Here is a 24,409-nt window from a genome sequence, read left to right as displayed (position 1 = left end):
TATAATTTTATATTGCGTTACGTTAGCATAATGCAATGTTGTATTAAAATTCCTATAAAATGTAATCCTGTAGAAATGAAACGTTCGGTATATAAAATATCATATATAACTGATTACGAGATTTAATTTTTTCATTTCGATAATATAAAAACGCAGTACGACAAACTGAAATTTCAAGTGCATCGATAATCTATCAGATAAATAATCGTTATCATAAAGTAATTATTGCTTTAATGTTCGATGTCCAGTAGCTACAGATATTCACAATGACATGTATTTATAGCGAGAGAATTAATCACACAAAGGAAGCATCGAATTCGCAAATCGAATAAATTCGTACAAACCAAACGCGACATTCTGTAAATTCCGATATTATTCACCGATATCGATGGTGATATTTATATAAATTCTGCAATCAATCTAAAATACGATCGATAGAAACTAATAAAAATATGACAAAATGTAATGGATTTTGTTTTTTATTTAATATGAAATACGGCAATAATACAACACAACAAGATATAACAATTCTCCTCTTCTTCTTTTACGTAGCAACAAGATTAAAAAAATATTTATTCCAGTTGTTCGATAGATTTCATATTATCGATTCCGATTTTTTCGTATTTATTTTATTTCCTTATTTGATAAAAAATAGTAACAAAGTGTAATAAAATTTCGTTCCTATATTTAGTAGAAGATAAAATAATAATAACGAGACGATAGGATATAAGCAATTTTCTTCCGTATTTAATGATTTTATATGATGGTGGGCGCTCGATGGTGGATTAAAAGTCTAAAAAAGAAAAAAAATATTTTTCGAGTAAAATCCCAAATGCCTCAGGATTGAATACCTTCTTGCACTTTATCAACGTTTGCTCTCTTAAAATATTCAGGCACTCGTGTGTATCGAGCGGTCCGATGTCCAGCACGCGGCGTAAAATAACGGCTTAGAATTCTAACCGCGATGCTTCGTATCAATAACCATTTATCAATATAATACTAGTCGGGCTGTCAAATGAGCTTCTCTTCCATTTATATAGAAAGAGAATTTCGTGCACGCGTATGGAGAATAGCAATTACACCATTTACATGACCAGACAAATTATTACACCGGTAAACATAACAGTGGTACAATAGCCAAACTATGATTGTGAATTTATAGAAAATTCAAATACACGGAAATATTTAAAAATATCGAGAGCGTATGTAATATGCGAAAATGTATAAAAAATGTAATTTTGTCTAGAGAATAATAGCTAAGCTACATGTATTTGAGAATTCATGAGAAATCTCTATGTAAAGATATAAAGAATACAAAAATATATAAAATTTCCGAAGCGAAATTAAAGTGATAGAATCTTGTCTGGAGCGCAAGAGCCACGGCGATGTGGAAAAAATGTCCAGCAGAATAGATTTTTCTTTATGTTCCAAACGCAATACCTGAGAGAATTTTTATTAATATCAAGCACCAAAGTACTATGTCTATTATAAATATATATATATATATAATATTAGATTAAATTCTTTAAGATGTTGCCTTTGGAATATAAAATGAAAAAATTATGTGATTCTAGATTTTTGCACATCATTGTAACTGTTAAGCTTGTACAATTATAACACTGTAATTCATTTGATCTCAGGTTTCCACCAATAATACCAACGAAGAGTTAATTATTGTATATATTAAATACAATTTTATTCTGACGAACGGAATTCAACTGTAGCGTTCAATGTCTATAACAATTTTCGTACGGTTTACGCGTGTAATAAACGGGACATACAGAGAGGCACAGCGGGTAGATAAAGAGGAGCCAGATATTTTAACATTTTTAACCCAGGAGGAGCAGCTCAAAGGGACGTCACGTTCACCCACTTCCTTCGACCCGCGCCCCTAGCGGCAATTGTTTATTCCGCAAGCTATCAATCGGCGAACCAAAAGACACCTGATCGAAACAGATCGATAAAAACATCTGCTCGTGAACTGATTCTTAGACGGTTAACCCTCGCATTCACCGATTCTTCGGCTTTCATCGGCTTTCGTTAAGAGAATCTTTGGAATTCCGAACCATGGAAGCCATGAAAAAATGATTGGATAATTGTTCTCGAGCAGAGATTGGATGAATCATGAATCTGTGGTCGATTAAAAAACAATGAAGAAAACTAATCAGGGGAAATTTGGACGAATATTTAAGCGTTTCGTACTGATGAGGTTAACGGGGCAATAATTATGCGGAACATTGGCATTACGTATAGTAGTGATAAAACTAGGACAATATAGTAAAAATGATTATAGATAAATAGAGAAAATATAGAAAATAGAAGACTATGTAGGTCATCGGTGTTACATGTTCTAACGATCGAACTACGTTAATGTGGAAAATTATTCTAGATAAAATATTTCATAACAGAATAAATATAGAAAACAGGAGATACTACCAGGTCACTAGCATTACGCACTTTAACGATAAAACGACGACTAAAATCGTTATTAGTACCCACACACAATTTCCTAGATAACGAGTAAAACATAGCTTAGAAACGAAAAAGATTAATCATCTCCCACACAAAATCATAGGATAGAAAATCAGAAAAATTAACGCATTGTACTCGCCACACCAACAATAATTATAACCGATAAAATATGGGAAGAGAAAGACCACGGTATAAATAAATTGACAAATATGTATAATCTCTCCTTTTATCTCAAAAAGTTGCACCGTAAAAGTGTGCTGGTCGATAATATAAAAAAATCGTACGATATATAATCGTATAATATAAAAAATGTTCGAGCTACAAGGGGAAAAAGTTATCTAACACGCGGCAAGGGAATGAACGAAGAGAGCACGGTATCACAGAAACTGATGCGATCGCCATCATTTATCAAGCAATTTCATCGACGCGAAAATGTACGAAACCACTCCCATCGGTGGCACGATAAGATGAAATTCACTCTGTTGGCGACATACGTTTGATAATATGATATTCAGATAGTAATCTGCGAATATCGCGTAGATGAACCTCGTGGTGGAATATGGAGATTGAAATAGCAGAGAGCCGGTGCGCACGGTCACGTTGCATCGTGTCACAGAATGCGCAAAGAGGCCACGTCAATGCACGTTACGCTGCTCGTAGGAGGTGGCACTGAAGAGGAGAAGAGACCCGGAAGACCCGGATGAATGGAAACCACGATGGCGATTAGTAGGTAATCGTAGCTATGTCATTGTTTCAAGATTGAGCATTCGGCGATGATTTTTCTACTTCTCCGAAAGTTTAAGGATACGGCATAGCAGTTTGGAAAAATCGTCAGTGGCGAGACAGTGTTTGAAGACGTTTACGTCGAATCATTATTTGTAAAAAATTTCGAAATGGATTTGTTTAGGATTTAGAAGACCGCGAATGGACGATGAAAATTTGTTAGTATAACAGTCAAGAGTCATTTGTGTTAATTAATTATAAATTAAAGCAACAAGATCAACGTTTCTCCATAAATAAAAATTTGCTAAAACACTGAAAAACAGTAATCATTGATGCAAACTTCCAACAAAATTAAAGGAATTACAGACTGAATTAAGATATTCGAGAAAGATGGTATAAAATCTATTCATAATCACAGAATTACTAAATTCAATTCAATTTTCGATTACTCTCCGATACATACCAAGAATCGGAACGATACATTGCGAAAGAGGCCACGTCAACGCACGCTACGCAGTTCAAAAGATCTCGGATCAATGAACGAAAAGCTACCACACGACATCAATTGTGACTTCACGTTCCAAAGTACCTACTATAATGCCATGCATTTCAAACTGAGTCCAACCTCTTCATCAAAATCCATCAAATCCAACTTCCTCGCATTTTCACCAAATGCCATCTTCTCACATCTACCTTAAATACTTCCGATCAAATAGAATGCAATTTTGGTCCCTCGAAAGGTTTGAAAAAATCATCTTACACTTTGTAGATGCCAAACCAAGTCCAACCTTCTCACATTTCAAATCACGAAACGCAAAACTGTCGCATCTACCTAAAACACCACTAATTTAGAAGAATCCGATTCTGATTCTCCAAAAGTTTCGAAGAACAGCATCCTTCGCTCTACGGATGTTAAACCAAGTCCAACCTTATCACCAAACCCAACCTTCTTACACACCTATAGATACTAAACACCACGTCCTAAAGAATCAAAGTAAAAAGATCTCGAGCAATGATCCAGTGTTCGAAAGATCTCGAAAAAAGCATCGAGAGAAAAAAGATCTTCCTGTAGAGGCGACGAGCAGCCTGAGCCCCCAGGAACGAGTATCGAGCGGGTGCGGAGGCGTAGCAGGACCTGGAGGATCTTTACCTGCTCGGTACAGACGCATAAGTCGTGATTTGCGACCGTGGCTGCAGCTGCTGGTGGTCGAGTCGTCCCTATTATATCCTCCTCGAGACTCTCGCCAGAGGTAGGGAGAGTTTGACAGAGGAAGGATTTAACTGGCCGGTATCCGTTTGGTAGCCCGAGAAAAAACGCTCGATCCTGCGTAGTCTCGCGTAAATTTGTCAATTATTATCGTTACGATCGAGGGATTATTATTATACGTGAATTTAGGTACGCGTTACGACACGACGTATTGCGAACGACACGCGTGTTGGACGAGTGCTTTCTGCCGGCTGTCGTAACTCGAGTCATCCTCGTCGTGCGCGTTCGCTCGCTCGCGGCACCCGGATCGGCCTGACGAGGCGCGCACGCGTCCTCCGGTCGAGGATACGCCGTATATTGATCGAAATTTGCCCCGATCTGGACGTAACGAACCCTGACGAGGAATTTCTGCTACGATTACGCGCGTCAGGCAAGGTCAGACCTCGACGATCTTTCGCCACGAGGACCGCGCTGCTGAGTCCAAGCTTCCTGGAGTTTCCTCGCGTGTTCCGACTGGTTATGCGACGAGGGTAAGAGAATCAGTCGATCGACACGCGTGCAAGATGGAATATGATATTTTTGCATCACAGAATGATAGGAGATTGAGAATTTTTAGGTTAGGTTCAGGTCCACACGTTCGCGAATCATGCTTCCTGGAGTTTTCTCACCTGCGTTTGATCGATTATGAGAGGAAAATAAGAAAATTGCGATACGAGGAGTGGAACGAGATATTTTTCCATCATAGAATAATAAGAGATATAGGAATAGAAAGAGATTTTTAGGTTAGGTTTGACATGCAGTGATCTGTGAGGATTGTTATACTGGTCGATTCTATGGGATGCATTATGTGGAATTAGTTGGAATGTTGAGGGGGTTGAAACTCGAGTCGATAATATCGGTAATAGTTTTGGTTAGGCTGGAAAGAAGTTTGAGGTTAGGTTCGGTCTTAGATCTTATTAAGCGGATCAGAATAAATTAACTAGATTCTCGTTTGTGGCATATACAGAAAGTTTATTAGTGGGTTGAGATTTACTTGAATTAAAGTCTAGTTACGTCATGTTCTTGGTTGGACAGAGAATAGCTACGAACATTAGTGTACCTCGTGTATTTTGAATGTACCTTCAGTGAATTTGTTAAAAAAACTATTGATCAAATTGCGATGATAATATCGTACTCCCGATTTAATGTAGGATAGCTTCATGATTAAATTGGATAAGCACAGTATGGTTCCTGAACCATAATGTAGGTTTAATGGAAACAGCAATATCCGATTTTCATCACGTAACAGTAATATTACTCAGAATATGCTCTCCATCTGATTAAAATGTGAAATACAACTAAAATAATAAATACAACAAGAATGTGGAGAATCAGATTGAAGATGTAGCAAAAATTTGATCGAATACTATGTAGAATAGAAGCAGAATAAAATTACACAAGAACTTTCAATTTTTCTACACTGTGTTATATATTTTTACAGGTTAACATGATAAGGAACGAAATATTTCCTCTGTTCAAAACAATAGATTATATCCGTTGGAAAAACAAAGACAAGTAAGATATTCTTCTTTCGTAATTGTATAAGAGATAAAATTTTTAGGCTGTGTTTATAATTACGAGACACGCTGAACGACAGAATGATTAATGAAATGCATCGGTCAAACCATATGGAATTTCTATAGCAACCGAATAATCTTGGGCCAAACCTAATTACCGCGATCCTTGGTTACCAGGACCACTGTGCAGCACTGTATTTCCTCTCCAGGATAGGAGGAACACGTTAGCTGCTTCTATTGATCACAACTAACCGCTTGATTAGAGCTCGACAAACGATAACGAGAAATCTTGCTCCAGTAAATTACGGATTTCAAAGGAATTTGGATTTCTGTTACAAGAAACATTGCGCAGCCTCCTTTTCATAACGTAGAATATATCGGTCGCTTTGCATATTCATGGGATAACCGCCTGATAGAAATATATCGAAAGGGATCGTAAACCATACTGAATTCCTAGCAATCGTTCCGCAACTATTCATAAAAATCAATACAAAGTCATTGCATATGGAAATTCAATTCTTATCGCGTCTAATTAAATACTTCGAATCTCACAAGTTTCTGGATCGTGCTATGATGAATTATCAAAGACAGCACGAGACTAAATGGAAGAAAACGCAACAAGATTGCTGAAAATGTCCATCAACGAGTCCGCTTCTCCATTTTTCACGCACGACGAAAAATTACCGCTTGTTCGTGCAACAGATCACGCGGTTATGCATTCTGCGGACCGTTTATTATCCAGCGAACTGACGGATATGCATTATGCATTTTCTGGTAACGATCGATTTCCACCGATACGTTTCAGGCAAGGCTAGATCGTACGCGACTCGTCGCGGGAAGACATATTGCGGCCAAGACAGATTCGCAGCGATAAAACACGGCATGCGGCTCTCCTTATGCAAATTTCGTTCCCTTCGACCTGCAATGCCGCTCGAACGTTTCATTACCGCCGATACAGTTTCGCCTGTTATCGTGGGCGCACGCGCGCGGTTTTAGGCGTTTGATCGTGACTCATATCGAGCTCATGCAAATTCCGAATTAATCGAACTGATAAAGGGAAAAAATTGTTGAACGCGTTCGAGTGAGCCGTTTTAGCGAAATATGATATTCCATTGGGAAAAATAGAAAAGTGGCGAGAGGAAGTAAAAGGGTTAATGATGCACAACATTACGGTGAAAGCGCATAATTTCTTCATTCCTTGTAAATATATCCGTTTACTTTTTAAACAATGCCGTATGCTTCTACTAGTAAAAGTATCACTGTCTATAATTACAGTTACTTATCAAATTAGCGTTTACATTGCGTGTTATATACCTTTACACGTTAACACGATAAGGAACGAAATATTTCCTCTGTCCAAAACGATAGATTATATCCATTGGAAAAGCAAAGGCGAGTAAGATATTTTTCTTTCGTAATTATATAAGAGTTAAAATTTGTAGACTGCGTTTATAATTACACTTACTGGATTAATACATTCATTGTAATGTACATACAGGACGATTCATATTCGTTGGATGGGTAGAGAAATCTGTATCCGCATAGCAAGGTTCAAGCATCGTAAGAATCAATTTCAAACCCACAAAATAATAACTGCTATCACTGAATTCATTATTATCAAAAGAATAAATAAGAAACGTATAATAAATAGGTGAAATAATATTTAAAAAAATGTAGATAATATGGTACTTATATGTAAATTAGGTGGTGCTAAACGATTATTGTAAGTTATCCGTCTAGCAATCGTCTACTAATTGAAATCTGGAAAGATAGAATAACCATTATGAGACGTAGAAGTAAATCTTGCCACTCGTGACCTCAGAAGCTTGCAGTACAATCGCAGCACAGTTTGCATGTTATTCTATGCGTTTCTGTAGTGTTTTGCGATTGCATCGTGAATTGTATAACGTACTCCGTGTTTACAGAGTGATCCACGTAAAACGTTCTGCCGTATATGTCTAAGGACGTTCGTGTAAAATGGATTACATCCAGTGTTTTATTTGTACAGAATAAACTACATAGACTGTATAATAACACGATCTATATGGTATAGAGGACAATCCACGTAAGGTGGATTATACGTAGCGTTACATCGTATTCCTACGCTGAATTGTGTAACGTATTCTGTTTATACAGGATGTTTCACATACAGTGTTAGACTGTAATTAGTAAATGATTCGCACACAGGATATTTGCATATTCTACTTTGAATCAACAAGGGGAATGATACGATACCCTTTGTACATATGTTTCGAGTTACATAGTATCCCATCCTGTTTCTATATGGTGATTCATAAACGATGTTATCTTCGGATCTGAGAGTGACTCATATGAAATGTCGTCTTAACAATCGATAATTATACAAAATATTTTACGTTTATACGTTTGCATGATGTAACGCGTATAAAATGTTTGAAATAAGAAAATATTAATCGCGCAAGGGCAAAGTGAAGAAAATAATTTCCGCGGTACATGAAATGTCACGTAGAACAAGTACAGAAGTCTTGGAAAGCATCTAACCAAAGGAAATATATTTCAACGAACAAATGCTTTTTAGAATATTTTTAATCGACTTTCGCTCCTCCAAAATGAAATATTATGCTTTTTCATTCTGTGAAAAAACCGTTTATGCGATCGAAGCACTTCGTAATCGATTTTTCTTTTGCAAAAAATCTTAAAAATCCTATCGTCATTTATCGCTTTCGCGCGTTTCTTGCGACACTCTATCATAATAATACTCTTCCTCCGTGGAAGATAAGATAATACGTACTCATTACGAAACCTCTAAAGGAAATGAACAATTTGACAAAAATTTATAACCGAACCAACCACTCGTCTCTAGACTTACAATTAATTTAACCAAAAACAAGTACACCTATCATTTAGTTAATTAATAGCATGTTGTATAATATAATTAGGTTGTCCGAAAAGTTTCTTTCGTTCCATAAGGTGATGATAGACGAACAACAATTTCTGTTTTATATTACTTTATTGAATTAGGTATGATGCATTTCGTTCTATTTCTATTACTATGTTCAATTATTATAATTCAATAAATTAATATAAAACAAGAAACATCGCGCGTCTATTATTTCCTTATAAAACGAAAGAGACATTTCAAACAACCTAATATATCGGATAGGAATTAAGAAAGACGAAGAATAGAAAGTGTCGAAGGTAACCACATTTAAGAAAACTCCACATCTGGTCGTTTTATTTTTCTAAAGCATTGAAGCCATCGACAGCGTATAGACAAAAGACTGGGACGAAGGCAGACCATAAACAATCGACAGGCGACGTTGGCTTCGAGGTTTTCAGTTATAGGGTAACACTGTTAGCGTGCAGGTCTGCACCAGCTCATATTATTATTTCATTCTTGTACTTTTCACTTCTGTATTTAAAATATATTTTTCTACCTTATAATTTATCCACGCGTCTCTCTTTATACATTTAATAACCTCAACAGAAAGAAAACAATGTTTTAAACGATCGATTTGAAGAAGAACACTTGGACGTGGACGAGCGCAAAATTTTTGGAGGAAAATTCGATGGTTGGAAGTGAGACTGAGATGACAGGAAGTAGGCGGAAAGTGAAAAACGGCGTCGATCAAGCAACTGCGATTTCGGGCATCCCCGAAAATGACGCAACGAAATATAGTTCTACGCTAATTCATACAACCACACGGAACTTCCGGTGCGTCACATCCAACGTGTGAACTATTTTTGCACGTACTGTATCTTACGACAAGGTCAGACTTTCCGTTTCTTTCTCGCGATCCTAACATTAGAAACTAACGTTGACCGCCTTCACGCGTATCGAGCTCCATAATCTTTCTTAACGTACATGATGTTTTCTTTTGGTGATTTAAAATTTAACTTTATTTATCAGAAGTGAAAGGTTGGTGAGAGAACACATAGAGGATATATATGGAAGATATATTTGGCAACTCGTAATTAACGCTTACGACCGTCTGTTCGACACCTGTGCCTGAAATATCGTTCAATCGACATAATTTATGCGAATCTTTTCCTCAGGCCGCTCTTGCATCAGAAATTTAATTTATAAGGTTTTCTGCACTCGATCGAGTTCCACGTGCAACTTTCTAAACGCGAATAAGAATATTTTATGGCTAAATAATACGAATTCTGCGGCAAACATATAAGTTTACTAAATTCATTTGTCTTTTCGTTTTTTTACGCGTTATAAAATTCCGCTACTTTGTTTCTGTAAGTGTGACGAGTTTCTATATCTCGAACATAAAAAATGCACTGGCGCTGGAAAGTTTGCAAGACCGCGTCTGGCTTTTTAAACGATACAACGATGCTTCGTATTTATGGAGAATCGAAGGATACAGAAACGTTGGAAAAATACGTAAGATATCCAAAGTAAAGTATTCGTTACGATATTCGCAAGTCTTTTTATTTATTCTATCAATTTATGAACGCGTGGTCGACATAAATGCAAATTTCTCGGACGTTTCGTTCCCGGCTAGATTCACTGTTTTTCCACCGACGTGATAGCCATTTCTGCCCAATTAACTCGACGCGTTAAAACAGATGGAAATCCCTTCAACTTTGCATAAAATTTGCATCATGGGACGAATCCCGTCTTTTTTTTGCACGTGTTTTTTACACTTGCCTCTACTATGCCTCTTGCGGCATATTAATTATAGCCCCGATTAAGCCTTAAACCAAGCAAAGGAATCAACAACTTAAAGTAAAAATAACTTTTTAAAAAGCAGAGAGAAAGGAATTGAATGAAATGGCTTGCGAAGATTTGATACGGTAAGGTTGACGCGTATAACGACGCGTATTTCTTTCTAAACCGAGACCAAGTCACGGTCAAGAACATGGAAAAAAAAAACAGACAAAAGGCAAGGACAAGTTTTACGAGTTTACGCTAGCACGAGACGTACCAATTTTATTTGCATGGTTTGAGCGAGTTGCATGCCACGCCTCAACAACGAAACTCGTCAATGGTATTCAAACCGCGAGTTCCTTACTTTTCAATTTTCCGATGATTTGAAACAAAAATGTACGGTAGAAAATATGGGTCGCCGTAAAAATAACATCTGCAACGTGTTTTAACATTTTGCGGACGTGTGTCGGCATATAGCCGCCCGAATCCGTTCACAGTTCCGGACACTTTTATTTTCAAGTGGCTGGCGTACGTCTATTTTTCCTGACCGATAATCTAAACTAAACAGTACTATGTTTTTGATGAAAGAAAATTATAGTTCTTTCGAAGTTTTATATTCCGTTTAACGTAAACTCACGATGTAGGATGATGGTCGAATCAAAATGAATTTCAGTCTTTCATTTACGTCGCGACCTTAAGATAAAGTCACAGTTAAAGAAGAAATATCGAAATTAACGGTAACAGATATAATATAAGAGTTAACAACCACCAAGAACCATTAGTTACTCAACTACTTGACACGACGGATCAGATCCGCAGACTAAAAAGACAATGCCCTTTAGATCGAAGCATTAGATTCAAGTAGAATCAAACATACTATAAACTCTTATGATCCAAGTTACAGTACCACGCCAAAATAATTTGCTTATAATTCTCACACACCCGAACCGGCTGGCTGCGGAAACGATCAACACATCAAGCATAGAAAAAAGGCTGAAAAGGAAACAACACTCAGCAGATCTCACAAAGGATATAACCTAACAAACACGAAGATGGTACCCCGCTGGGGGTAGCCACCCACATGATAATCAAACAGCTAAAAAATTCTACCAAATGTCCAAGTTGGACAAATTGTGAATGCAAAGTATTAAATAAAAAAAAAAAGAAGAAACTTATAATTCTCAATGAGAATTGATTGTAAAATACTTCCAAATAAAAAAAAGAAATTTTTCATTGGCAATACCAGACGAATCAGCAAGTTTTTTATATTTTATATATTTTTTATAATATACACGATGCCTAAAATACGCAGAAAGAACGTATTCGATAGAGATAGTAGCGATGACGAGTATTATTTTGGACCTGACAAGATAGTAGACGACGATAGTGCTTCAGGCAGTGGAAACAAACTCCTTTCAACAAGAAATCGGATCGCGACCTTAAGATATCCACAGTTAACCTTTCGGGTGCCGCTTATAGGCGGCGCTAGCTAGATGACCTGTGAGTACGAGTGCCGCTTATAGGCGGCGACCACGCGACGATCGGCCCCCCCATATATATGGCATACACCAGTGCCATCTGTAGTCAATAATGTATATGTAATATATAACCTGTAATTTTGTAAGCCTTTTCATATTAAAGATATAAATTATACTTATCATATTGAAGCAAAGATTGTTTTATTATTGTTTTATTCAGCACAGTTGTTATTTAAGACTTAAGAAAACATTTATACAGCAATCACGCCACTGTGCGCATTTGTGACGCGCGCCTCCGTACAGGAAGAGCACTTAGGCGGAGTGGACTGTCGAAGCGAAGGGGTTAAAGAAGAAATATCAAAATTCAGTAACAGATATAATATAAGAGTTAACAACCACCAAAAACCATTAGTTACTCAATTACTTGACACGACGGATCAGATCCGCAGACTAAAAGGACAATACCCTTTAGATCGAAGCATTAGATTCAACTAGAATCAAACATACTATAAACTCTTATAATCCAAGTTACAGTACCACGCCAAAATACTTATAATTCTCAATGAGAATTGATTGTAAAAAGTTTAGCAAATAAAAAGAGAAAAAAAAACAAGGAATCGGCTCAAACGTTTCGATATTTCTAGTAATAGTGACAATGATGATGAACCAAATATTGATGAAAATGATACAAGCCTCGACAATGAATAACGCAAACATTCAACGTTTACAACGTATATTTTCTCAACTGTACGCGCCAATAGTGGACTCTCGCGTCCACAGCGACGCTCGTTCGTCTGTAAAGGGTAGGAACACCGTCGTTATCTAGGATATTCAATTCCACTACAAAAAGTACAAGATAATCGAAGAAAAGGAGTTGTAAATTGAAGAAGGACGAGACGGAGAATGGAAAAGGAGAGTTTGAAGATGGCGATAAAAGGCGTAAAGGGGATAAACGGAAATGGAGAGGCATGATAGTACGGAATACGACCGGGTCGATTCCAACGAATAACGCAAGAAGCGAAGGATAATACGAATACAAGGCGCCGGAAAATTCCTGCGACTAATTAATAACTATCTTATCGTGGATCGTGTTACATCGATTTAATACGCAAATACGATTTACCTACCGCCGGTTAATCGAGATCGATTCTAAATAGTCCTTCTTTTAACATTCTTCAAAAGTTTGTATTCTTCATGCATTGGCATACGACATAAAAGAAAGAAAAAGTATTTATGTTTCGATGAATCTTGCGATCTTCTGTCGATCGAGTTATGCGTAATAACTTTTCTTCCGATTTTTGTCTTTGGTAATTTTTGAGCATTTTTTTACCTTACGTTTGTAAATATTGCTTCTGATGTATTTACCATAATTTCATTACAGCTTAGTGTTAATTTTGCACAACTGTAAAACGATATCATAAAAATGCTGTTGAATTTAGTCGAAATAAATTCACTTGAACAATAAAGTGCGGGATTTCCAACCGCAGAACAGGCGATCAATCGTCTCGGTGGAATTAAGAAGAATACATAGATTCGACAACAAGCTGCACAATAAACGATCTAATTATCTACTCGTCGATCCTCGATGACCGCTTCCCTTCGAGAGCAAGTCATTCACACCGACCTTCCAGAGGCGCTCCAGCACGATTCGCGAGATTATTGAACCTGAATCGGCGAAGAAAACGAGATTACGGACATCGTAGCCTTGACCAAACGCGTAAATCTTCTATGTACGTACTCGTGAATGAACGGACGAATGAAATGTGTGATTCAATTCAAGATAAACTATAAGTCAAAATTGTAAAGATCAAAGATATAAAATTAAGTTTGTATTTCGTGTTTTTAGTTGGATATTTTCATTCTTAATCTATCGACCCACCAAGGATCAATGAACTGCTATCATATTACGTAAATAATTTAATTTGAAACTTTTACTCTTCTTGGAACATCGATGGAAAGAAATTCCCTTCCACATCGACAAGGTGATAGTATCATAAAGCTATCGTCAAATAGATCTATTTAACCAATTTAGAAGTTTCTCTAATAAAAGTGTTCTACTTTTGGAGTATTGTTTATTTCTCAAATGAATCGCAGTGAAAATAAACTACAAGAAAGAATGAATGAATTCTCCATGATGATGTAAGCATTGAAAGCGACTTCTTTTTGAGATTGGAAAATTCATAGCAAACTATAGGAAGATCTATGGTTCATAATACTAGGTTGCTGCATAAATTCTACTTCATATATGTAAGCTTTACTTATAATTCTCAATGAGAATTGATTGTAAAAAGTCTACCAAATGAAATAAAATAAAATAAAATAAAATAAAAAAATGTAAACTATCGATGTTACGATAAATGTAATATTCCTGTGTATGTCGATTAATCTGCAAAATCCAAAGATTTAGAAATTAACATCCGATTAACAGCTGGGTATAGAGGCCAAGTATCAATTCATTTCTCACGTCGTTATTTATCATTTGTTCAAAGAAACATTACAAATGATCTTTTCTCTTCTCCGTCTCGATCGTCTCGGGGAAAATATAAAATAATTGTCAATGATATACGTGATTAATCGTTTTAGTCGCGAGTTAAACATAGCCTTAAAAGTTGTAAGATCCTTTCGTTTATCGAGATAAGAGCTAGAACGAAACATAACAATTCGAGCATCTCAGCAGGATCAAATTACGATTAAAGGAAACTGGTTGGCAATCTCGAAACACCGTTTGAGAACCACGGATCGCACTGAGAGGAACTGATTAAGAGGTATTATTTTGCATCGCTATCGAGCAACTATGCACGCTTAAGGGTCAGAGCAGGCCATCTTAAGCCGCAGATAAATGGAAAAAATAAGGCGAGCATACGCGAAGGGAGCGAAAGGTCGGATTACTCGAGTCCGTTCGAAGAATCCGTTTCGAAACCAGACGTTTCGTGTTTTGATGATCGAACATCGCACAACGATGGAAGAAAGTTGAACCGATACGTAGATAGAGACACATTTTCAGATTAATTACCGGAAGAAAATATACAATTCAAAGCCTGTAAATCAACAATTTCGTAGAACTAATTTTTTCTCTTATCCATAAATTATTTCTTATTCTTTATTTTATCTACAATTTCTAAATATAAACTTTTTATATAGATTTATAATAAATTTGGACAAAGACTCATTTCTTATATATGGCCTGTTCTTCCATTTTCTTTTATTTTTTTTCTTTTTTGCAGGTTTTCTATAATAAAAAGAAAATCAGAACTAGCTTCAGTTACAGACAGATATATACTTTTCGTACTGTACTAATAATAATATTATAGTATAATATATAGTAATATCGAAGCCAAGGTCCTTTCGATATTCCTATGAATAAATCAATAGACGTTAAGAATAACATAAATGTTGCACAACAGAGAATATAATATGAATAGGGGTTATTAATGTTATCTGTCTCCAACATGACATTTCAACGACACGCTCATTTCAGATATTTTTTGAATCTTCTTTTACAGCAAAAAGTAATGACGACGTAAAAGCAATGGAAATGCGAATGAATTTTTCAAGAAGAAAAAGAAAGCGGATTATGTAATTGACTGTCCGTTGCAGTAATATATTTTATTATTGCAGCATTTATCTATTCAATTTGATGGTTCATTCGATACTACTTTCTTTGCTAATTGGAAAAGAATTCACTTTGATCTTCGTCAGTCAGATTATATTTCCAATAAATTGCCAATAGAATATCTTGTTAAAATGATGATTAAGCGCCTAACAAGAAATTTATAAATACTTCAAGCACAATATTCTACTACAATTTTATATGCATAATTTACCATCTTCTTATTAAAAAAATTCACAATTTATACACATCTACTGTACTTTAAGGAATATTACTCTCAGAAATACAACTTAGATACTATAAAGTATTTACAGGGACGAAGAATCATTGAAATAATATTTATTAAACGATTTAGACGCAAACGAGTCACGTATATCCACATGAGAGTGAAATCAAAATGTAAATATTGTAAGAAGCCAAACATCGAATTGAGAGTTAACCTTTCGCGATCTTGTTAATTAATCGTGTTCGATTAATTCCGATATCGTTCGTTTTTCCCCGAGAGAACGAGATATCAATTACTTGTGATACTGTACATAAATACATACCATTTAAATTTGAAATAACGTGACACCATAAGTTTATTTAAGAATTACAAAATCACATGTTATAAAATTTCTCCCTTTTTTTTTTTTTTTTTTTAGTACAATAGAAGTAAGAAATTGTGAAAGAAATGCTTCGCAACTGTACTTCCTGTTCGGCCGCAAGAAATAATAATAAAAAGCGTCATTGATCGTGAACCACAAGCATCGTTACAGATAAAGACCTCTTGTTAGATTACTTTGATCTGGATAACGCGTGGAACTTCAGAAAGAAATTATCAACGCTAACGTAAGAGTGGAAAGAGACAGGAGTAATATCGCAATGGTAAATTTTAACACGTGTTTCTTATTTGCTTAATATGTGAGAAAAAAATTCCATCAATTACTATTACACGACAATATCTCTCAAACGACAAAGAGAAGTTACGTAAATAGTAAAACATGGATGTATTTTAAACGGCATAGTAGAAAAATATAAATATTTTATCAACTAATATTTTCAACAACAAAGAAAGCGTATGGTTTCAAATGTATTTACAAATAAAGAAAAAAGAAATTTCTCCAATGATCTTTGTTTGCCGATAAAGAAGGAACGAGCGATGTAACTCTATAATTTACACAATTTTTCCAATCTATTTCAGGAAATCACTCGGTGCACACTTCGTCGAATTTCGATCGGTAAACATTCAAACATGCAAACGCACAAAAATAATGGCCTTATATCGAAGAAGAATGGTCGATCGTGATAAGCGTACAAAGTACGGATAGTCGACGATTCGATACAAACACCAACGGACAAACCGTTTAAGTCAACATTAACATATATGTAATATTATGGTGGAAGAACAATCAAACTCGACAGTGATACACAACTATACCAATCTGTTCTCTTTATCGACAGTACCAAAGTTTAAATACACCACTCGATGTATACCGGTTAATTTAAAAAATAGTCCTTTCTCCGTGATACGATTTATTATAATTGCTAATTTAGTATAGGTGATGTTGCACTTCTTAAACCATGCGAAATAAATCAAACGTACAAAAAGATATGAGAAACGAATGAAGAAATTTTAAACATATAACCGCTTCTAACACCTCTTCCTAATATTACTTTTTAAGACATTACACCTCGTATTTTTTCTCGAACTTTGTTTCACTCGTTTCCCATAACCATCGAAACGTACATTGTATATATTAAACCATGATTCATCAAAATATTACGTTATACGCACGTTATCGCAATCTCGTGGTTCACTCGAGCGACGAAACTATCCGTTTCGGTACGTTCAATAATCCGGTAAGCAATATCGATCCAACGTTACGTCGTTGTGATATGAAAGGCAACAAACGGATACGACGAGTAAAAGACGAAGATGAAACGTGGTATGCATGTATGTACGTTTGCTTATGGAACAAGGCGAAGAAAAGATTAGGATACGGTGGAAATGTTCAATTCCCGTGTAAAATAAACTGGTCGCGGATCTCGTGCACGTTCTCGTGTCCAAAATGGCTGGTCGCTAAAATTAGCGTCGGAAGTATACGAAACGATACCAGATAGAACATCGGCGATCGTTACTATACCATGTTTCCACTCACCTTGACGTCGCAGAAAAGTCATATAAAATGGTATCGCCCTGCTGGACGGCCGCCTTCTAGCGTGAAAATTGAACGGGTGTTCGTAGGTGTATCGACACAGATGGATCGCCCTGTCGGGTGTACCCCAGTGTCTCGTTTTACGTCTTTCAACGATGTCGCCTACGAAAGTCGGTCGTTGAAACGGTCAATCGCGTAGACGTGACACCGTGATGATACTTCTGCGTACTCTCTATCCCTTTTCCTGTTCGATGACAAGTATCCCTGTTGTCAAATGGCTATTTGCTTGCAGATTCTTTGCAAAGGATTGCGTGCTGTGCGTAACTTTATCGCTTGAGACGTGCACACGAAACGTTCCGGCTTCTGAGACGGCTACTATCTGAATACAACTGCAAACGAAACGATCCTCGAAACCAGCGCCGTAAACGTCAGTCGTGGATCCCCGCGACTGATATTTGTGCCGTTACCTAATCTTTTTCACCAACGAATCCAGTCAGGAGAGGTAAATAAAACCACATGATCGAAATCTGGGGAAAACAGAGTTGAATTAATAATTAAGGTTGAATCACGGTCATATAAGCTATGGTTTGAACGATGAATGATACAAATGATAAAAACTAAAAGATGATCTTTTTAAATGAACACGTATATTCTTTGTTGAATAGAGCTTTAAACGTTGTAAATATTATAAGTAAATTTAAAATAATAAGCGGCAAATCAAAACCAATATTGCAACTTTTCAATTGTAAAATATGGAGTATGGCAGATCGCGTGATACTAAACTAAAGTAAATTAAACTAAATCGAAAATATAGAATACAATTGGTTCGCTTTCAAAAAATCCACATTTAAAAATTCATCGAATACGCGTGTAGCGAACAAATTTTTGATTGAACATCTTCCAACTCAAATTTTTCAGGAAAGAAACCGGAAAAGCTTTTGTGCACTTTTTACTTATCTTCACATATAAAATAATCTTCTGTTCGGTTGTACGCACCTGGTTGTAATAAAGTAAAATAAAACGTTATTTTTTCGAACATTAATTTCCTAAATTGAAAAATCGAATACATTTGTCCACATTGAGCTATACCGAGCAAATACTTCCGTTACAATGTATCAAGCAAATATATTAAATTTAGCAGGTGAGTTTAAATATTTTCTCCAATAATATAAAGCTGTCCCTGAAGATTATAATTTGCTAACGACTAATCAGCCAATAGCTGGAATACCACGTGACTAGTTGTATTTTGTATTTACTCTCACTTTGACTTTCAGGTGAGGTGATACAGAATTGTTTTGAATATATATCTACATATTGCGAAGAATTCGAATGTAAGCATGCTTTTATATTTGAAAGATTTTGGAAGTCTCGATAAGTCTTTAATCTTGAATCTTTAAAGTTTCGATATCTGTTAAAAGTCTTGATAAGTCTAATAAGTCTTAATGCATTCAATATCTTGTATCTACAATCTACAATCTCTTTATTATATCCTACTTTTAATACTTTTAAGATTTGCTACATACAAGTCTTTTAAGACTTACATGATTTTCAAGACTTTTAAGAGTTTTAAATATTGAATTGTGTTCAAAGTGATATGAATTTTTGCAGCATTAAATCGTTCAAAACTAAGATTGAAACCATCACTATTTCTACTTTTCTTAAATACATGTTTATTTTTTATTTAATCCCCATGTGCCCTCGTACATTATCATTATCAAAGATACAATAAAAATTTCATGATTTCATTCCTCATTCGATTCCTTAATTATTTCGATAAGAGATTCGCTGATGTTTGTCACTGAAATATTATCTTAACATACAACGATGTAAAAATTTATTTACTATATGAATGCAATTGAGAAAGACTTTTGTTTGCTTATATGAGTATAAAAAATAACCCAATTTGGATTGATTTAAAGAAATAATAACAATGCAGTAGTCTTGTCTAATCATAAATTAGAATGTATGCTTATAACCGATACGATATCAATATAAATTAATTAATATAAAGCCATGTGAATAAACAAGTATACATTTAACAGATATTTTTAGTATTAAATTTTAATTTTTCAGTCACAATTAAAAACTTCTCAATGACAAACTTATTGGTGACTTTTTTGATGTTATAGTTATAATTATAATGCTTAGTTCTTTCACAAGTACATATTTCACAAGATTGTCGTAAAAATCAAGCATATGACTTATTGATAATTTATCAAAAAATTTTCTTATCTTACAAGTACAGAAATAAATATACGTATGCTTCTAAATATACTGATGTAATAAGTTTCGATATTAGTAATTGTGTTGACCACCAACATAACCTCGATGTTTGTGCAAGACGTAGTTGTGCACGTGATGCGTCTTAGTAGTATTGATTACCGTAATAAATAAACTGCAGTAAATGTTATAATATAGTTAATATTTAACAACGAAATCTTTGACGCTTAAGAATAGTAAATTTATAAAGTCGTTGGCTGTTATTAATTTTTAGTTTGTTAAAACCTATTAACAAAAATGACTTCGCTGTTTACTTGCATCACATGCCGAGTAGCATTCAGAGATTTAGATATACAGAGACAACACTACAAATCAGACTGGCACAGATACAATTTAAAAAGAAAAGTAGCTGAACTACCTCCTGTATCCATAGAAGAATTTCAGAAAAGAGTGATTGCACAAAGGACCAAAGATGAGAAAGAAAAGGAAGAAGGAACAATGAGTTGTAAAATATGTAAGAAGAATTTCAACACAAGAAACCAATATGAAAATCATTTATTATCAAAAAAACATAAGGAGAAATGTGCAAAGCAAGATGTTGCTTTTGAAACTGAAAGTGAAGATCTTGAAAATAATGCTGGTCTATCGTTTGGTTCTGTAATTAAGAAAAATGTGCAAGGGAAAGTTTCTGTAAAACAACTAAGTGAAGATATGGAAGTAGATTCTGATATTGAATCTATAAATTCTGACGAATGGGTGGAAGATACTGAAAATCCAGTCACAAATAACAATTGTTTATTTTGCAATCATCATAGTAGGTCATTGGTACGCAATCTAAAACACATGACAATTGCACATTCGTTCTTCGTACCAGATCCTGAATATTGCACAGACATTAAAGGTTTACTTATGTATCTTGGAGAAAAAATTTTTGCTGGATACATGTGCATTTGGTGTAATGATTCTGGTAAGTTAATTTAAATTTGTATTTTTATAATTATAAAGAAATTGTCAAACTAATTGTGTTTGTTTATAATAAATTAACAGGAAGATGTTTTCAAACTGTTGAGGCTGCTAGGGCACATATGATAGATAAAGGTCATTGTAAAATGTTGCACGAAGGAGATGCATTAGCAGAATATGCAGAATTTTATGATTATTCATCCAGCTATCCTGATGTAGAAATTGGTGATCCAGATGCAGAGGTTGAAATACCAGAATTAGACGATAGCGATTACCAGCTAGTATTACCATCAGGAAGTATTATTGGTCATAGATCTCTGTTCAGATACTATAAACAAAACTTAAATCCAAATAGGGCAGTTGCAGTATCAAAGAGTACAAAACTGCGTAAAATACTGTCACAATATAGAGCTTTAGGATGGTCAGAAACACAAAAAGAGGCAGTTGTAAAGAAAGCGAGAGATATCAAATATATGGAAAGAGTACAAGCAAAATATTCTACACAATTGCAGTTTAAGGCAAATAAGCTGCAAAAACATTTTAGACCTCAAGTGAACTTCTAAGCTTTTCTGTTGTATAAATGTATAAAGTTCTATATAAGTGTTCTGTTGTATAAATGTTCCTGTAAGACTGTATTTCTTTTTAAACTATGTAAATTTTATGGAAAATTTAATGTTGCGCTGCATACTTATACATTCATTATTAATATAAAATTACCTATATAGTTGAAAAATTCGAATTTAATATAGCTTAAAGTTAATTGAAAGGATTATTAGACATTAGCCATTATGAAGTGTAATGTTTATTTGGCGGATACTTTTACAAAATAATTTGTAATATATTTTTGTAACACGTAACACCAATAAAAATAATACTTCTCGTGACTTTATTCTATATTCATGTGGACCCATCCAGTTATTCCTGTAATCATTAGCTAAATTACCGTTTTCGATAAATTTTTAGACACGGTTCAAGAAATATTCCATATTCTGTTAGTTTCTCATGATAGCTGCAAAAAAATGACTGCACAATCGAAGACTTCAAACATTTCGGTACTATGTACGTATAATATACTTTCAATTTACCATCAGTGAACTGTAGAATTGTAAAAGAGAGTTAACAATTGTTAAACTATCACATTCTTGACATAGGGTTTCCTATTATGATACTATCGTTGATATACATTCGCATTTCTTTGCGGTACACGGATACACGAATTTCTTTTCATATATCTTTTACTATGCAAACCAGAGCGATTCGTTTTACTCTGAATTAACAGAATGCAGAACAGTGGTCCAAGGAAGGAAATGTTAAATGGATCTTTTCATTCTTGTATTTGTCAACTCAAATATTATCGTAATATTATTACTTAATATTATCTTTTTTTCCGTCTTAATAATGGCACACCATTCAGAACACCGACAAAGGGCAGTAACCGATGCCTCAAATTATTAATACTTTTTAAGAAAGGCATACGGTTCGCCCTGTTTATAGATATATTTCATAAATGCATCTTTAAGACAAACATACATTAGAGACCTGTTATTGTCACACAACGATACACATAGTTTACACTACTGCTCTTTCGTAAAATCTTTTTCTGGTTATTAAAGATTTCTCAAGATTAACGTTAACTCTCATTTTGTTTTCTATTAGACTTTCAATTTTTAATCCAACACCTTCACCAACAACTTTAAAGCTTGATGGGGAGGGGCCGGTCTGATTGATTCATCGAGATCCCTGTACAGAATCGTCGCCTCTACTTCAAGACCATGCTTGTAGCATACCTTCTGCGAATACATTCCCGTTGCATCAACTTTAAACACCTGTAAACATACAACAATTTCAACACTATATTTCTGGGATATCTTTGAGTGCACACAGACATTTACATACACTTCGTATGAAGTACACTGCGTGCAAAAATACCTCTCGAGAAAGTAACGAGTGCATTGCAATTTTACATCTTGGTAAACGAAAATCATCCCATGCATATTAATCGAAGAACATGCTGAAACAAAAGTAAAATGTGAACTTCTTACCAAAACGACCACGCCTTCACTCACGATCGTGTTGCACATATATATACGAATAAATACATTGAATCTATTCTTTAACAAATTTGTAACTTTGCGTAAATTTCTTCATGTCATTTTACGATATTAGATTTAATAAATAATTTGTTTGTCATTTACATAAAAAAGCATTACTCAGTACATAAATGTTAGCAAATTATAATTCAAATATGATGGATTGCCATAAAATTAGTACAAGCTTCCGGCAGGGAATGGTAAAGGTCACGGAGTGTACAATAGTACGGCTCTAAAGAAATTTTTCACCGAACTTAAACTGCATGCTTCAACAACATTTATCATACAGAGTTATCATTTTGTGAAGAAAGTTACTATAATTACGATAATAAGGATGAAATACGATTTAGGATTATACCTTGAAACCAGCGGTTTTAGCGATTTCTATACTGTCTGCCATCAGAATGCTCGCCAGACCTTTCCCACGGAAATTCTCATCGATACTGAGGATTCGACACTCGAATAACTCGTCGACATTGTACTTGTAAAAAAGATCTACTTTCTTGTTAACTTTGTACAGGAGTCCGAATATTATTTTGAATTTTTCATCTTTCAATTCTGCAAGGCGACGTTCAGCTTCTTCGCGCTCTCCCTTCTTCAGGATACCATTCAATGCCATACCAGCTATCTGATAGGACAGTACTTATGATCGGCAATGAACTTAACGTTCAAGGTCCATACATATCGTAAGAAAACCTTCCATCGTCAATGAAATACTTATAACGCACAAAATAAATTCACAAGTTGAGCAACAGTACATAATCATAATTTTTTTATTGTAAAAAAAAAAAAGAAGGGTACAACATTCGTTTTTTTAAATTCAGCTTACCATTCCATTTTGATCCACCAGCATCCTCGAGTATCCCTGCTTTAAAGTGAGTAGACAATGTCTTTCCAGCTCGAATTGGCTCTCCCCTTTTTCGCATAGTCCTACCGCGTGATTCAACGGTTCGTCGGAGAAGAAATTCCATTTCAGATGGTTAATTGCATCGTCGAAACGACTTTCTGGAACACCCACGACCTTTAAATCATCGGACGACATCTTTGGGGTGGTCACGGCACGAATTTTCCGCGCACTGAAAGGATTTTCTACGCGCGCACTACCCTTAGTAGGGAGAGCTGACTCATATGGGAAAAGCTCCATATATTGATTGACCCAGTTCAAGAAATTTACTGGCTATAATGATTATGCATCCTTTTTAATTATTTCTAATGTGAAATTCGCGCTGATCATGTTCCAATAGTACCCATACTTTTTGATAAAGAATAAGAAAATAAACATATTGGATTTATATTCTTGGGTATCACTGGAA

General features: G+C 35.1%; 3 protein-coding genes and 1 long non-coding RNA gene across 8 annotated transcripts in view; 2 read left to right on the top strand and 2 right to left on the bottom strand.

Moving 5' to 3' along the window:
• The window catches only part of LOC122571273, a 22,591-nt gene extending 4,397 nt beyond the window's left edge, over positions 1-18,194 (bottom strand). Inside the window, exon 1 of one of the 2 annotated variants that reach the window (XM_043734843.1) lies at positions 17,827-18,194. In XM_043734843.1, the coding sequence (XP_043590778.1) occupies positions 17,827-17,848 (22 nt within the window). In that variant the 5' untranslated portion in view covers positions 17,849-18,194. Of the gene's footprint in view, positions 1-4,345; positions 4,675-17,826 lie in introns of those variants that run through there. The other variant, XM_043734844.1, reaches the window with a different exon arrangement.
• On the top strand, positions 11,736-17,456 carry LOC122571274. The gene is made up of 3 exons (XR_006318010.1): positions 11,736-13,805; positions 13,922-16,552; positions 16,869-17,456. It is a non-coding gene; the product is annotated as an uncharacterized LOC122571274 (long non-coding RNA).
• On the top strand, positions 18,191-21,890 carry LOC122571270 (zinc finger protein 622). Its single transcript, XM_043734839.1, has 4 exons — positions 18,191-18,325; positions 18,742-18,964; positions 19,098-21,010; positions 21,091-21,890. The coding sequence occupies exons 3-4, from the start codon at positions 20,341-20,343 to the stop codon at positions 21,567-21,569; spliced, it is 1,149 nt and encodes a 382-aa protein (XP_043590774.1). The 5' UTR covers positions 18,191-18,325; positions 18,742-18,964; positions 19,098-20,340; the 3' UTR covers positions 21,570-21,890.
• LOC122571271 (arylalkylamine N-acetyltransferase 1-like) lies at positions 21,793-24,409 on the bottom strand. 4 transcript variants are annotated; one of them, XR_006318007.1, is made up of 4 exons: positions 23,926-24,409; positions 23,455-23,724; positions 22,092-22,832; positions 21,793-22,015 (listed from the first exon to the last, which is right to left on the bottom strand). XR_006318007.1 is itself a non-coding variant. In XM_043734841.1 (3 exons), the coding sequence occupies exons 1-3, from the start codon at positions 24,238-24,240 to the stop codon at positions 22,674-22,676; spliced, it is 744 nt and encodes a 247-aa protein (XP_043590776.1). In that variant the 5' UTR covers positions 24,241-24,409; the 3' UTR covers positions 21,793-22,673. The 4 variants fall into 4 exon arrangements, 1 of the variants encoding a protein (XP_043590776.1); XR_006318008.1 differs by lacking the exon at positions 21,793-22,015 and adding an exon at positions 22,903-23,017 and having other exon boundaries at positions 22,692-22,832; XR_006318009.1 differs by lacking the exon at positions 21,793-22,015 and adding an exon at positions 22,936-23,017 and having other exon boundaries at positions 22,700-22,832.

This window comes from Bombus pyrosoma, linkage group LG9 (genome assembly GCF_014825855.1).
Source record: "Bombus pyrosoma isolate SC7728 linkage group LG9, ASM1482585v1, whole genome shotgun sequence".
Classification (NCBI taxonomy): Eukaryota; Metazoa; Arthropoda; class Insecta; order Hymenoptera; family Apidae; genus Bombus; species Bombus pyrosoma.
This window is presented reverse-complemented; position numbering and strand designations above follow the sequence as displayed.